The sequence below is a fragment of the Panthera pardus genome, unplaced genomic scaffold (assembly GCF_024362965.1).
Source record: "Panthera pardus isolate Hobbes unplaced genomic scaffold, ASM2436296v1 HiC_scaffold_13, whole genome shotgun sequence".
In the NCBI taxonomy this organism is placed as follows: Eukaryota; Metazoa; Chordata; class Mammalia; order Carnivora; family Felidae; genus Panthera; species Panthera pardus.
The window spans coordinates 87,649,366-87,666,590 of NW_026526688.1; the positions used below are offsets into that span (position 1 = coordinate 87,649,366).

General features: G+C 36.3%; 1 protein-coding gene across 2 annotated transcripts in view; it reads left to right on the forward strand.

Moving 5' to 3' along the window:
* The first annotated feature begins 6,638 nt into the window (after nucleotides 1-6,638).
* SLC7A11 (solute carrier family 7 member 11) overlaps nucleotides 6,639-17,225 on the forward strand; it is a 91,096-nt gene continuing 80,509 nt past the window's right edge. Inside the window, exons 1-3 of one of the 2 annotated variants that reach the window (XM_019419733.2) lie at nucleotides 6,639-7,483; nucleotides 11,487-11,613; nucleotides 15,975-16,090. In XM_019419733.2, coding sequence (XP_019275278.1) covers nucleotides 7,207-7,483; nucleotides 11,487-11,613; nucleotides 15,975-16,090 — 520 coding nt within the window. In that variant the 5' untranslated portion in view covers nucleotides 6,639-7,206. The remainder of the gene's footprint in view (nucleotides 7,484-11,486; nucleotides 11,614-15,974; nucleotides 16,091-17,225) is intronic. The other variant, XM_019419722.2, reaches the window with a different exon arrangement.

A 17,225-nucleotide genomic window follows, 5' to 3' on the forward strand; every position in this document is an offset into this window, starting at 1 on the left:
TTACTTATTTTTTGAAATTTTGGTAGGTTTTACATGTAAAACAAAGGCCTAGTTTTTTCATTTTTGTTTGTTTGTTTTTTGTTTTTTTTCTTTTTTTTTTTGAGTCAAGTATATCCTTGAGTACCACTTTTAATTGTTATTCAATTTTTCAATTTTTTTATTTACTCAATTTTTATATTTTTTCTAGTGCCATTTCAGAGTCCAATATTTGTTTTCCAGAAACATGTCCATTTATACTAGGTTTTCATATTATTTGGCACATAGTAATTGTATCTCTTTATTATTTAAAAACTCTCTAGCTCTCTAAGATAGTTTCTCTTTTTCATTATAGATTTAATTAATTCCCTAATTTTTCCTTTCTCACTTTTGTTAGACTTTTATCTGTATTAGTCTTTACAAATAATTAAAATTTGCTGGTGGAAATGTTTCCTATTGCCTTTTTATTCTTACCTCCATGCCTCCTAGAATTATCATTTTTCTTCTTTGAATATAGTCTTTTTCTCTCAAATTTCGTGTTGGATAATTGGCTTATTTGCCTAAATCTTTCTTTTTAATTTTTAAAATTTTATTTTTTATTAAAAATGTTTTCATGTTTATTTTTAAGAAAGAGAGACAGAGTGTGAGCAGGGGAGGGGCAGAGAGAGAGGGAGACAAAGAATCCAAAGCAGCCTCCAGGCTCTGAGCTATCAGCATACAGCCTGACACAGGGCTTGAACCCATGAACCGAGAGATCATGACCTGAGCTGAAGTCAGATGCTTAACTGACTGAGCCTCCCAGGCGCCTTTAATTTTTAAAAATTTTTAAACATTTTAATCCCAGTATAGTTAACATACAGTATTGTATTACTTGTAGGTGTACAATATAGTGATCCAATAATTCCATACATCACTCAGTGCTCATCCTGGTAAGTGTAATCCCTTTCACCTATTTCACCCATCCCCATTTCCACCTCCCCTATGGTAATAATAAGTTTGTTCTCTATAGTTAGGAGTCTGGTTTTTGGCCTATCTCTTTTTTCTTTCTTCCATTGTTTTGTTTCTTAAATTCTGCATATGAGTGAAATCATCTGGTATTTGTCATTCTCTTATTTCGCATAGCATAATACTCTCCAGATCCATCCCATGGTGTTGCAAATGGCCCAATTTCATTCTTTTTTTATGGCTGAATAATATTCCATTGTGTGTACATATTATCTCTTCTTTATCCGTCTACTGATGGGCACTTGGGTTGCTTCCATAATTTGGTTAATGTAAATAATGCTGCAATAAACATAGAGATCCATATATCTTTTTTGGATTAGTGTTTTCATATTCTTTTTCAAAAATTTTTAAAAATATTTATTTATTTTTGAGAGAGAGACAGACACAGTATGAGTAGGGGAGGTGCAGAGAGAGAAGGAGACACAGAATCCAAAGCAGGCTCCAGGCCCTGAGCTGTGGAGCACTGAGCCCAACATGGGGCTCGAACTCATGGACCATGAGATCATGACTTGAACTGAAGTCAGACGCTCAACTGACTGAGCCACCCAGGCGCCCCTAGTGTATCCATATTCTTTGAGTTAATACCCAGTAGTGGAATTACTGGATCATATGGTAATTCTATTTTTAATTTTTTAAGGAACCTCCATACTGTTTTCCACAGTGGCTGTGGAAATTTGCATTCCCACTAACAGTGCATGATGGTTTCTTAATATTTTGATTAATGCAACGTACAGCTTTAAATTTTCTTCTTATAATTTTTTACTGAGTCTCACAAATTTGAACATATATCTATTATTTAATTTTAAGTATTTTGTGATTTTTTATGTTTCTTTTTTAATGTAATGATAAATTGATAATATATATACACACACACATATAATATAAAGGTAAATTGATAATATATGTATACACACACACATATAATACACACACATATATATGTGTGTGTGTGTGTGTGTGTGTGTGTGTGTATTTTTAATTTCAAGACATGCAAGATGTATTTTTTTTAGTTTTACAATTGTTATTTTTAATTTTGTTGCATTATGGCAAGGGTGTATAGTATGCATGTTAATTCTTTGGAACTTATTAGGATTTCCCATGTATCTTAGACATGGTTTTTTTTATGAAAGCTTTATATTTACTTCAAAATGATCTGTATTTTCTATTTGGTGGACAGGAAGTTCTCTATAGAGCTACTGTCCTGAGGTTGTTAATCATATTCTTCATATTTTCTGTAGTTATGCTTATTTGTCTGCTTGGTCTGCTTTTGAGAGGATATCATAAAATTTCAACTAAAATGTTTGTTTTAATAAATTGAATTTTTATATAAATAAAGTAAAGTACAAAAATATATGTGTACAGTCCAGTGAATTATCTCAAAGTTAAAAAATGAATGTAATCACTCCACAGGTTGTTAAGTAGCACATTACCAGGACCCTAGAACTGCTTTTGTGCCCTCTCTCAATCACTAGAATCCACTTACCTCCAAAGAAAATCATAAGAGTTCTTACCCATAGAGTAATTTGCTTGTTTTTAAATATGTAAATTAAATCATATAGTATGTATCTTATTTTGCATGTCTCCTAACATTATATGAGAGTTATCTATATTGTTGTACACAGCCATTGTTCCTCTTTTATTGTTGTCTTGTATTTTGCTGAATAAGTAAAGGGATACATCTATCCATTCTACCCTTTATGGACATTGGTGTTATTTTTATTATTGGCTATTATAAATAAAGCTACTATGAATATTTTCATCTATGTCTTTTTGCACATGGATATCCTGAATTTGGGAAATGGAATTTATTGGTCAAAGAATACATGTATGTTTAACTTTAGTAGATTATACTAAACGATTTTGCATAATGAATGCAACAGTTTGTACTCCCACCAGCAGATTATTGCACCACACTCTTAACACTCTGGCTGTTGTCACTCTTTCTTATGTGAGCCACTATGATGATAGGAATTAATATCACATTGTGATTTTAGTTTTAATTCCCCTAATGAGTAGTATGGTTTTGCAGTTTTTTTAAAAATACATTGACCATTTTATCAACTGTCTGTTCATATTTCTTGACCATTTTCTATTGGGTTGTCTGTCTTTTCCCTATTAATTTGTAGGTAGGAATTTATTATTTATTCTGAACATGAGATCTTTGCCAGTTGCAAATACTTTCTCTTATTTTGTGGTTTGCTTTTTTAATCATTTAATCATGTCTTTTGATGAACTGAAATTCTTAATTTTACTATATTTAAATATATCTTTCTTTTATGATTAGTACTTTGTATGTCCCTTTTAAGAAATCCCTGCTTACACCCATTGAAGAATATGTTTTATATTTTCTTTTAGATCAGCAGTGTCTATTAGAACCATAATGTGAGCAAGAAATTTATACCACATATATATTTTTAATTTTAAGTAGCCACATTAAAAAATAGAATGAAACGGGTGAAATTAATATGAATAATACAATTATTAAGGAGATTATTTTGTTCTTTTTTTTAAAAATAAGATTTCAAATTCTAGTGGATATTTTACACTTACAGCACATCCCAGTTGGACTAGCCACATTTCAGATGCTGATAACCACATGTGTCTAATGACTATCATATATCATATACCAACCCAGTTTAGAAGCTTTAATGATATGCCATTGTCATTTACATTTAGCTACACCATTCCTGTTGCTGTGTGTGTGTGTGTGTGTGTGTGTGTGTGTGTGTGTGTCATGAAGTAGCTTATCTAACAAGGAAACTATGTAGCTTATAGGATTGAAGAAAGATCTTCAGGATCTAAAGCCAGTCTGGGTCCCTTAGGAACTATACCTGGCCTTGATGATGCTGGGATTTTGTAAGTGTCTCTTATCTCTGCATATTCTCTTTTATGTCATGAGGATTTACTAAACATGGCAGGACACATGGCCACCAGTTGTTCTGGGTCATATCTTTACAACTTCCAATAGTTGAGAAAAGATAAATCTAATTTTGTTTAATAATATCCTGGCTCAGGTCACATTCCTAAACCCTCCAACCAGGAAGGGTATTTTTTTAACTTTTTTTTTTTTTTAAACGTTTATTTATTATTGAGACACAGAAAGAGAGAGAGACAGAGCATGAGCATGGGAGGGGCACAGAGAGGAGGAGGCACAGACTCTGAAGTAGGCTCCAGGTTCTGAGCTGTCAGCACAGAGCCCAACGTGGGGCTCGAACTCACACACCACGAGATCATGACCTAAGCCAAAGTCGGACGTTTAAGTGACTGAGCCACCCAGGCGCCCCTAGGATTATTTTTGGCCAAGTCATTACGTGTCCATATTTATAATCATGAGACAGAAATTATTACCAGAAAAGGGAAGCTACCACAGTATATCACATCTGCTTCTTATATAAGATAATTTAGAGATCTGGGGTTATCCATTGTATACAAAAAGCACTAAATAAATATTTGTAAATAGGGATAACCTGGGATAACCTCCTGATTTGACAGGAATGCTTAAAATAAGGACTGAAGCAGGTGGAAGAATATAAATGCATTTGCTTGGAATTCGTTTTTATGATACACACATATTTGAAGACTATAAATTTTTAGTTTATAAGTTTAGGACTGTTGATTATAAGGGTTTGTTAATATTGAAGATAACTTAAAATTTACTGTGTAACCTGAATTTTCTGCAAATTTGTGGGTGGCTGGAAGAGGTATGCTCATGTCTGCAGCTTTGCAGAATTTTTGAATATGACTCTCTTACATGACAGTAATAATCCTTTTGGCCATTAGTCTGGCTTCAAGTTTTCTCTGTACATATGTTTAAAATACTGAAAAGGAGGAGAATGTTATTTAATATTGAAAAAAACATTTTTTCTGCTTTTAGAATTTATCTAACTTCCTGTCTCAGTGGGATCTTAGTCTCAGCTTATTAATTCAATCATTTAGCACAAAATTTAAAATTGAAGTGTGGTTTGGTGTGAGGTACGGATAAAAAGTTATTCCCTGGGATTTCCAGTGTTCTACTTTTAAGTCCTATTTCTTCAGCACTAACCTATTCTCCTTTTGGGGAAACAAAAGCCTCTCCCTTCACTTGTGTGAGGGGAAAAAAGGTAGGGGGGAGGAGGAGGAGGAGGAGGAGGAGGAGGAGGAGGAGGAGGAGGAGGAGGAGGAGGGGGAGGGGGAGGATTTTCCTTTAGCTGTCTCTTTTAGGGATATCAACAAGGTTAAAAGAGGGAAACTACCCATTTTTACTTTATGAAAGGCATAACGACAGGGAAAAACTATTTGGGCTGTATAAAAACCCTGACTTGGGATACCTAAAGCAAATTATATAGGAATTAGGTGGAAAATATGAAAAGGAAATGATACAGCTGCATTTATTTGGATGGTAGAACACTGACATGGTATAATTTTCTCAGGTGCCAAAATAACAGAAAATGGTTCTGACCTTCTTTCTCCACGCTGCTTTCCTAGTGGCTATTTCTTTCTTGCATCCTCTGGACCTCCCACCCACCTCATCCCCCACCTCTTGCACACGAGTTTTTTTGTTTGTTATTCTTGTTCAGACATTTCGAAGTATATTTAATGGTGTTTGTAAACGTAGCTTCAGGATAATGATAAAGTCAAATTCTTTCCACTGCATCTAAAACCACCTACAACCACAGCCAAAAGTGATATCTAGAATGAAATCTGGCCATTTGCAACAATATGGACAGAACTGGAGGGTATTATGCTAAGCAAATTAAGTCAGTCAGAGAAAGACAGATACCACATGATTTCACTCATATGTGGAATTTGAGAAACTTGACGGATGATCATAGGGGAAGGTAGAATTCCTTTTCTGTTGGTATTTGTTTTAGGGACACTAGATTCAGAAAGTTAGTAGGGTTTTAAAGTGTTTTGCCTTTCTTACCATTTTAAGTAAACATTTTAATCTCAGCTTATATTTTCAATTCATTTTAAATTTATAATCATGATATAACAATACTTCATACATGTTAGAAAAAAAATCATACCTAATATCATCACCTTCCCAAACTATTATTCTATGTGTTCCTTTTTAAGTTTTTGCTATATGCATAGTTTTATGTCATTGTAACTACTGCTTAATTTTAAAATTACTTTTTTTTTTTTGGTAATTCAATGAAACAACATGCAAATGAAGAATATGTATCTTTTACTTTAGGACGACACCTAGAGCTGATGAGAATCAGAAAACAGCTGTTTTCTGGAGTCACTGTGATTTTTAAATTTGTCACACTCAGGTAGTGACTTTAAATACAAGTTTACTACTGGTAGCAAGAAATAATTTTTCTCTTTTAATGTTGAGTAAGTCTCACAGTTGTATGTCTGACAGCAACCATACAGAATCAGTCTCGCTTGACTGTATTGTTCAGAAACCCAAAGTAAAAAAAAAAAAAAAAATAAGCAGAAAACATGAAATCTCAAAATGTTTTGTTATAAAGAATGCAGCTTTGGGTTACGCTCTATTATCAAGACAGCTGCGCGTGACATGTCTTTATACGTAAGTTAAAAAAGAAACTCCTCGCAAAGCAGTGATCATTTCCTGTTTCATTTTTCATTTTCTTTTCGCGCGAAGAGCTTTTGTCCCTCACTAGGAGTTGCTTTAAATCTCTGGGAAGGTCTGTTCCGAATTTACTCCTCCTGGATTGGTTAAGATCCCTTTTAAGTGTGTGCTTTGTTCTCTGAAAAGCTGAGGTCAGTTGAGCAACATGCTGCTAATGTTTGGGGGGGAAAAAAAAAGAGCTGAGTAATGCTGGAGCCTTCTCATGTGGCTGATGCAAACCTGGAGAATTTGCATCATCATTAAGCTGGAATAAGTTGGTGTGACAGGCAGGAGCTTAAATACCAGCCCACGAGGAAGCTGAGCTGGTCTGTAATGATAGGGCGGTAGCAGCAGCCGCAGCCGCAGAGGTAGAGTCGGAGGTGGTGGAGGAGCGAGAGCACCATGAACACACAGGTGTTTCTGAGGAGTAATCAGAGAGCTGTGAAGGAGAAAAAGGCACCTTTGAGTTTTTACCTGTGAACACAATAGCCCTGAGAGAGACAATCTGAAAGCAAAGAGGAAGAGATTTGGTCAGTCACACCAAGAGAGACCAAAGTGGAAAGTTTTGGGTTTTGTTCTTGTTTTTGTTTGGTTTTGTTTGGTTTTGTTGTTGTTGTTGTTTTTTTTTTTTTTTTCCTGTGTTTCCTTTTTCCCCGCGTGTCACTACAATGGTCAAAAAGCCTGTTGTGTCCACCATCTCCAGTGGAGGTTACCTGCAGGGGAATGTTAATGGGAAGCTGCCTTCTTTGGGTGGCAAGGAGCCACCTGGGCAGGAGAAAGTGGTGCTGAAGAAGAAAATCACTTTGCTGAGGGGCATCTCCATCATCATTGGCACGATCATTGGAGCAGGAATCTTCATCTCTCCTAAGGGCGTGCTCCAGAACACGGGCAGCGTGGGCATGTCTCTGATTATCTGGACAGTCTGTGGGGTCCTGTCTCTGTTTGGTGAGTGCAGCTTCTTCTCTGGGGGGTATGTCTGTGGAGCCGGGCAGTTTGCTCTCTGGGAAAGCAAAGAGTACTTTTTAAGGAGTGAATGAATGGCAAAGGCTACGCCAGAGGCTCTGATTCTTGTTGAAGTATGCGAACTACCCAAACACAGCGTCCACTGTTGGCAGGATCCTGCATTCCACCGACTTGCTTCCACAGCCCCTACTCTCTTCCCCTGACTCCGACAGACTCTTTTCTGACTTTTCCCTGTGGCCATGAGAGCAAAGGCTCACTTTGATGACCCGGGAAAATAGATGCGAGCTTTCTGTACCGGGCAGTGGTTCTCAGTGACTTGTGTTTGAGGGATCTTGGCAGCTGGCCCGCCGAATGAAACACCTGTGAAGTGAAACCCGGCATGGCCTATTTAGACACAGAGCTTAGTATTCAACAGAAGTTTGACAGTGTTTTTATTGGCAAAATAAACCGCGGGTGGGGGGGGGGGGGGGAGGGCAGTCTTCTTCTTTTTAATTTTTTAACTTGGCGTGCTTGTCCATTGCTGCTATTATTTCAAAAGTCCTTGCTGTGGAAATGCGTTGTGGCGGCACATAACTCAATTCCTGTGATAAGTGGGAATATTGCAAGGGTCTGAGCGCATTTCAAAGTTTTTCAATCTCTCGTCTCTCCCTGTCACCCCTAAATGTTTGCAACATGAATAGTAAAACCGGAACTGAGTGTTAGTTTGCTGTGCTTGCCCAGATCTACTTTCTTCATTTATAGTTCACTGGGTCTTCGCGGACGTAGATAACTTGCCCGCCTGTTCACTGAGTTAACCTGCACAGAACTAGTAGTAGAAGATGACTATTAATTTTGCTTCAAGTTCTAGATCTCTTTTGTTGATTTGATATTGACAGCAAAGAGGTAATAGATACCTTTCACGGGGTGCGCAAGTTACTAGAAAGCTACCCGAGTTCCTTACAAAGGTGACAAAAGCTGGTGAATGGTCAAAAAATAAAATTTTATCTACACTATGGGGGAAAATGTCCAAGATGTATCTGCTCTTTCGTGGCAACCAGTATGTTTTAATTCCAAAAGGCCCTGCTCTTTAAAGGTACTAACAGAAAGCTTTGTCCTAACTCTAGGACTAAGTACTAACTCTTGGTCCTACATGTACCAATCCATTCATTCTGAAGGCCTTGTGGTGTTTTAATGCATTGGTTTGGGTATTCATCTAGAGAAGTCAGATTTCCATCAGGAAGAAGTAAAATTCATTAAAACAACGCTGTGGTATAGAAAGATGTGTAGAAGAATTATTTTAGGTTTTTAAAAAGAGTTGGTGGTATTCTGTATGGTTCTGGCATGTACATTTATTTTTTTATTTTTTTTTTTTCAACGTTTTTTATTTATTTTTGGGACAGAGAGAGACAGAGCATGAACGGGGGAGGGGCAGAGAGAGAGGGAGACACAGAATCGGAAACAGGCTCCAGGCTCCGAGCCATCAGCCCAGAGCCCGACGCGGGGCTCGAACTCACGGACCGCGAGATCGTGACCTGGCTGAAGTCGGACGCTTAACCGACTGCGCCACCCAGGCGCCCCTGGCATGTACATTTATAGACAAAGAGAAACCTATTCATTGCTCTTCTTAACTGACTTTGTGCACCCTCAGTCTTTACTCTTCTACAAGTACTTGTAAATTGAGAATAAATCAATGTCTGATAGGAAAAACCATAACCAATTTCCTGGACTTTTCATACTTCTATACATGCAGCTCCCATTATGTGATTCGATTTTTATACATAATAAAAGGTTATTCACATATAGTAAAATGAATTGCTGTGAGGATTGAACTAGTTAAAATGCTATTCCACTAGGAAAATATGGTTCTGTGTAAGTATATCAACTCAAGCAGAAGCTCAGGAAAAAAAAAAAATGTTAAAAGGACTAGCTCAGGTTACATTTGAGTTGATATTCTTTGATTACTAATCCCAGGGAGCATGCTCCTGTATTAATCTTCTTATCTGTATTTACATTTTATTTGTCACTTAAGTTCCTAGGAGCTTTTTGACAGGAGTGCCTTCCTAACAGGAAGCAAAGCAAAATGTAAGGAAAACAAATACTTTCTCTTAGAACTCTAGAACTCGGGAACTACGAGTAAAGAATCTGTATATTTGGTTTACAATTTTTTTAAAGCCAGGGTCAATACATGGATTTTTACATCTTGTTTTGAACTTTTTTCATCTGGGTAAAATGGTTATGGAGCTTGAGACTTTTAAATGAAAATCTCATTCCTCCCGAACTCAATTTAAACCTAGGGCAACCGTCCTGGAGTTTTAGCAAAGCAGACACAGGTCTAGGTATTGATTGTCTGGCAATAAATTCTGAGGTACTTAAGACTTTCCAACAACATTTTATATGGGAAGCTCTTTTATACAGGCTACCAACATGGCGACTGGTTTCCCCCAGAGTGAATTGCAACCAGTTACAATTAGTTACAAATAGGCAAACTATATTAGTGGTCCTCAAATATTAATCTGCAGACTAGGTGTTTTAAAATCATCTGTATAGGGATGCCTGGGTGGCTCATTTGGTTAAGCATCTGACTCTTGACTTCAGCTCAGGTCATGATCTCATGGTTCATGAGTTCAAGCCCAGCATGGGAGTCTCCTTGGGATTCTGTCTCTCTCTCTGCTTCTCCCCTGCTTTCTCTCTCTCTCTCTCAAAATAAATAAAAAACTTAAAAAGATAATAAAATCATCTGTACAAAATTTAAAATAATAGACTTGTTTGGCTGTCTCTGTTGGAGAGTTTGGACTGACTTGGTAGCGAACAAATTGTAGGGTATGGCCTTAGATTCTGTTTTCGTGTGTATGCTTTTGTGTGTGTGGAAATTTACTCTCAGGTGATTCTGATACAGAGCTAGGTTTAGGAATAGGATCAACGATACTAAGATATAACTGAATATCCAAATTTTATACATGTTGACGGTTCTGCATGAAACTTTACTATAATAATTTCCCACACTTCTAGTCTCTGAAGTAGTTCAAGCAAAAATCTGTGTTACATTTGAGTACTTTGCGGAATGAATAGAATTTTTCACGTAGTACCAAGATGTATTTTTCATTTTCTTGGTAGTTAATTGCTCAAATTAATAGGCATATTTCATGAAGTATTCTCAATGTATCAGGCCCAGTACTGTCCTTGGAGCCCAATATCGCATTTATAAACACAACTCCCTTATGAGGTAAGAATTGAGATCTCATTTTATAGATAAAGAAACTTACATTTGGGGAGGTTACATAACTTGCTCAAGCCCATGTGGATTGCGTTGCTAAATGTTAAGATGGCTAAATGTTTATAATTAATTTTACCTAATATACATAAGTTATAGCATCTCTTTTTAAACAGTATGTTCTTTTAACTACTCAGAAGTGTCGTCTTCAAAAAATATCCAAGAAAATCTTTTCTAGAAATAGAATATTGGAGTCAAAATTCATTTTCTTGACAAACCATATCCTACAAATTAAATGAAGTCTTGCAAGGCCAAGAGTCTATACTTTTCTGAAGCACAAATAAATTTTGTTAATTTTGATGTGCAACAGAAATACCATTTATTAAAAGGATTCTTAATATAATAAGGTCAATTTGGGATAATTCCTTGTCTTGGTGTGTAGTTCCTTTTAAAATAGGTTGGTATTATTGGCATCTATCTTCTCTTTTTCTCAGGTTTGAGATTCATAATTCTTAATAATATGATATTATTTTAGAAGTTTGTCTTTACCATTTCAAATAAAATTACATTGTTTGAACAGAATGAACTAGATCTCAACCATGCAGAAGTTAGAAAAGGAATTTGATGGCTCCTAACAATCAGATGACTGTTACTTCTCTTGAAATAAACACCTCACTCAGACCAAAGGATGTAGTAACATGTTACCTAAACATAAATATTGTTGCATCAACTCTACCTTCGGATGACTAATTAATATTTTAATTTTGTACCTTTTTTATTATGAATACTTCACAGGAGCCTTGTCCTATGCTGAATTGGGAACAAGTATAAAGAAATCTGGTGGTCATTATACATACATTCTGGAAGTCTTTGGCCCATTACCAGCTTTCGTACGAGTCTGGGTGGAACTGCTCATAATACGGTGAGAGCATAGATAAGAAAACAGTTAAGGAAAAATAAATCCATTCATTACACCCTTCTTTAAATCATCTTAATTGTTTTTAACTGATTAGAAATATGTGTGTCATGTGACTATGTTGTAAACATGTCTATTTCAGGATGTGAAATCTATGATAAGATACCTCTCTCAATGTTTTGAATGCAGTTTTCTCACTGGCAATAGTTCTCAGTTCCTGCCAAACTTTTAAAGTGTCTGATTTTCTTTAATATTCAATTATCTTCTGACATTTCTAGAAAGTATGTTGACTCGAAAGGATACGAAGCATCAAAATCCACCTTGATAAATCATGCGTTTTGACTGGCCAGACAAAATTAAATGTTATGCTAGTAGGTGGAGTTTTTCTTCCTGTAGATTCCATTGTCTTTTAACTTTCCTCAATTGTCGTGACTAGGAAACTTCTGTGCCTAACAACTTAGTGTGTCACTGAGTTTTATACTTTGCACACAAAAATGACTTGACATGAATGACTCATTTCCTCTTGTTAAGCAAATCAGCGAACTATAGTTGCCAAAAAAAAAAAAAAAGCTTTATTGCTGTAAAAAATTGTCTTCATTTAAAATCCAAACAAATATTGCTAAGTCACTCTGAATAGCAAATTTCCTTTCACATTGTGGGAAACCTGTGATGTCATGTGTACAGTTCAGAGTAACATGCTTCCTTAAGGTAACTGCTGCCATAAGATGTGACTTAAACATCCTGATTGTAGAGCTTAACGGTAATAACTGGAGAAACTTGTTCTTACTGTAAACTTATCAGACATACACAGCTGAGAGCACCAGCGAGCTTTTATCCTAGTATTTGGGGCATAAGTGGCAAATGTAGGGCTATTAAGTATCGATTTAACACTAGCCATGATTTTTATAGTCATAGGCATTTCTTTTTTAACAAAGAGCTTAGATTGGTATTTACTTCTCTGCTAAGTCTGTTCTCATTTTAGACAATTCTGCATTATTTAAAACCTGTTATAATGAAAATAATATTAAAGAAGTATTTTGTTCCTTTTCTAAAATCTAGGATTTGCTTAGGATGTACCTTCTGCTCTTTTTTGATTTATCTGAATATTACTCTTCAAAGGTTAACCTAAATCTTACCTCTTCCACAGTTAATTTCCTGGTTACCCTAGTTTCTATTTCTTTTCTCTCTTAATTCTTCTGAAAAAAATTCAGTCTCCCATTTTTATTTGGCATTCAACATATCTTGTGTTCTTACTTAATATGTCAGGTGTCTATGTTCTATTTACCCATTGGAACTACAGGCATTTTAAGTGCATAAGACCAAGCCTCACACTTTTGAAACCATTATACTTCTTAATCAGTGTCCTGAGCATTATAGACAGTAAATTCTTTTTGAACAACAATATTAAAGTCTTTTTGGACAATTTAATTCTTTTTGGCTGAAAGTTTAAGGTTACAATATTTTGGACTTGACATTCTCAGCATTCAAATGAAGACACTTGGGGCACCTGGGTGGCTCAGTCGGTTGAGCATCTGACTTCAGCTCAGGTCATGATCTCACAGTTCACGAGTTCCAGCACTTTGTTGGGATCTCCACTCTCAGCAAGGAGCCCACTTCCGATCTTCTGTCTCCCTCTCTCTACCCCCTCGCTCTCTCTCTCTCTCTCTCTCTCAAAAATAAATAAACATCAAGTGAGGACACTACTTATTCAGGGTGCTGGGCTGTTAGGATGGTGGGCGCTTTGGAGCCTGATATAGCTGCACCTGAATCCCTCTTCAGCTAGGTATATATTGCATGGCTTTAGCTAATTACTGGGCATTGTGATGAAGGTGATCATTGTGTTCACAATAGCACAGATACAGTGTTCATTCACTTATTTATTCATTCCTTAAACAGCTACTGAATGGTGAATGGTAAGTTAAAGAGACTGTAAGTAACAAAAAAAAAAATAAAGAGACTGTAAGTGGAATGACCCACAATTCTTTCTCCCGGGTAACTCATAATCAAGTGTTATTTACATTGCAAGACAGGTGCTTCATGGGGTGTGTGTGTATGTGTGTGTGTGTGTGTATGTGTGTGTATGTGTGTGTGTATGTACTGACAGAGGAAATTATCCAGATATACTCTAGAAGCTTTTTTTAAAGGGTTCATATATTCCTTTGTAATAAGAGACTCCCATTGCCTGGTTGGTCTTCTAAATAAACAGAGTAATGAATGACTTGTGGAGTGACAAGATACCTAGGTACTTTAATATTTCTCATCTGCTCATAACACCCAGGATGCCTAAATACTTAAAATTTTGCTTCAGGGTAAATCACTCTTGTCAGAAATAATCTGTAGAACACAGATTTCAAGAAAATAAATATCATATATCAGTACATAGCAGGGTCATTAGATGATTGAATTCACACATTAACCATATATTCAATGTTTATTTGGTTTCTACTTACGATAGATACTATACTAAACACTGGCAAATAATAGTGACTAAGATGGACACAGTCTTGAACTCATGATCCTCAGGGTCATGTGAGGGAAAGAGTTATCAATCAAGAAATCACATAGTGAAGATAAAGTTGCTATTGTGATCAGCACTATGAAAGGGAAGCCATGGGCCTTGGTAAGGGAGTATACTCAGAGACCTCTCACCCAACCGGAAGGGTAAAGGAATTTCCCTGGGCCAAGAAAGACTGAACAAAGATATAGGGTATAAAAAACTACCAATGAGTTGTAGGGGCTCCCGGTAAAGGGTGTTCAGCTCCTTCCAGTGAGAAGAAGCAAACTAAGAGGAAGGGAACACTTAGACTAGATGTAGCCTTCACGGAAGGATTTTGCATATTCTGAGCATGTTTTGAAAGCACTAAAATGAGGTGATCAGATTTTAATTTATGCATCAAAAATTTACAAATGATGAAGAACAGGAAAAACAGTCTTTTGTTGGGGTAAGGGAGAAGAGGGGGTCCTTGGGAAAAGAAGAAAATGAAAAAAAGTATGGTGCTATTGAGTACAAGCAGGCCAAGTTTGGAACGCGATTGTGGTTAGTTTTCTGACAATCTAAGGTGTTGGGCAACTATGAGAAGAGAAGCTGAAAGAGAAGAATGGCATGAGAAATTAGATAATTTCATGAACTTGCCTGTGTATTTAAAGAATATATATTCATACATACATGTATTTAAAGGCACATGTAATTTTCTCATAGAAATATTTGAAGAATTAAAATAGAACGGTTTCTTACCTATTTACTATAAACCTGCACTTATTTCATTTTCTCATTCATGTTTTCTCAGTTGTATAAAATTACAAGAGCATTTTTACTTTTTGACTTTTACTTTGCATCTAAATATTTCTAAGAAATTAAGAATAATCACTTGCCTCTTCACGCTTTTGTCTGTACTAGAAAAATAAGAACATAATGTTAAGGACATAAGCATGTATTTTCAATGAATACTTATTAATACTAATTTTTAAATCTGAATTTTGGGGGCCCCTGGGTGGCTCAGTCGGTTAAACATCTGACTTTGGCTCCAGTCATGATCTTACGGTTTGTGAGTTCGAGCCCCGCGTTGGGCTCTGTGCTGACAGCTCAGAGCCTGGAGCCTGCTTCTGATTCTGTATCTCCTCCTCTCTCTGCCCCTCCCCTGCTCATGCTCTGTCTCTCTCTGTCTCTCAATAATAAATAAACATTAAAATTTTTTTTTAAAAAAATCTGAGTTTTGTATTCATTTTCTTGACTGGGCTCCAACTCATTAGATCTACACCCTTAACCCATTCATGCTGTGGCTGGAGTTTAGTTGTTGACTTATTTTTTTTAATGTTTATTTATTTTTGAGAGAGAGAGAGACAGAGCACGAGTAGGGAAGGGCAGAGAGAAAGGGAGACACAGAATCCAAAGCAGACTCCAGGCTCTGAGCTGTCAGCACCGAGCCCAATGTGGGGTTCGAACCCATGAACTGTGAAATCATGACCTGAGCCGAAGTTAGACGCTCAACTGACTGAGTCACCCAGGCACCCCTAGTTGTTGACTTATTAAGAAGACTGCTTCTTGTATAGCCCAGTTCTGCCAGGATCTCAAATAATAAACTAAATTTTTAAGGAAAAAAAAAGTCAAATATAGGAGAGCAGGGGCAAAACTGATAGCACCCAGTCTTGCTTCCATGAATATGTGAAGTGTAAGTTAGCCACCAAAGTTATAGGCAATATTTCATTTGGACTATCTGTGACAACCTAATCAAATGTGGAGTTTGGAAAACTATAGGCTTTCCTATTTAACATGTTCTATATGTTGAATGACATTACCTCAAGGTAGAAAAAGTTTAGCAAAGATGCTATTTATTTTTTCCTTTGTTAACCTGAATATTCTTTTCCAGCCCTGCAGCCACTGCTGTGATTTCTCTGGCATTTGGACGCTACATTCTGGAACCATTTTTTATTCAGTGTGAAATTCCTGAACTTGCAATCAAGCTCATTACAGCCGTGGGCATAAGTGAGTATCATAGGTCTAAATATGAAAAAGAAAAAAAAAAAAAGAGCAAAAGTGATTGATAACAAAGCTTCTTTAGACATATATGATGGGACTGCTTTCCACATCATGCTCTTTTCCCTTCAGTTCCTTGCCAAATTTATGTTGGAAAATAAAGAAAAGATTAAGGATTTGGAGTGATCCCTGGTATTACATTACATGCCAGTTTTGCCTTGGGTCAATAGATATGATGGCTAATCTTCTGATATAGGCAAACAAAAACCACCTTATTAGTAAAATAACAGTTCTCATGGAGTACATGAGAAGAGAATTTTACAGATGAAAACCCAATTATTTCATGGGTTTTTGAATTAGAATTTTATCCTTTCTCACTGATAACATGTTACGTGATAACTCATTCTCACGGAGTGCTGTTCATGTGTAGGGTGTGTGCATTGTGTTGATATATTTTATACTGTCAGCAAACTGTCACTCTCAGTGTTACGGTTTTAGCTGCCCGTTGATGGTCACGATAAAAAGTCTTCTTTTTCATATTCGCTTAGTAGTAGCACTTCTCAAATTGGATCTCCAAGTTAGAAATTTGTTCACGTTTATCACTGTGCCCAAATTCTGGATAGTTTTTAAAAGAAATGGAACAGGGGAACATGCACAACATTACCTAAGCGATGTGAAGCCAAACCTTTGAATAGTATGGGAAACAATAATACTTCTAGATGCTAATTGGCTCAGTTTGAAGAATCAATATGATCGTGTTTGATTAAGTTTGAACTATTTGGAAATAGCAAGCAACGCAGGAATAACTAATTGCATACTTATGAAGAATTTTCAGTTAGGCATGTCTAAGGTGTTTCAGTACAACGATGAAGAGAACAATGTATGGTGAGTGGTTCATTTGCAGGAATTACACGTAAAAATATCTCTAGTGTAGATACATGTATTTTTGAACTTAGGTTCATCCTGGATTTCCTACTTTACCCACCAAACATGTACCCATTCTTCTTCTGTGAAATCTCTGAAGAAAGACAAAGAAAAATACTCAAAGTACATATATCTGAGTTTGGGAGAGGTAATGGCAAACTGAACTCATCATGCCCTTCATGCACACTGTAGATGTGAGACTCAGGGACAAATCATTTAG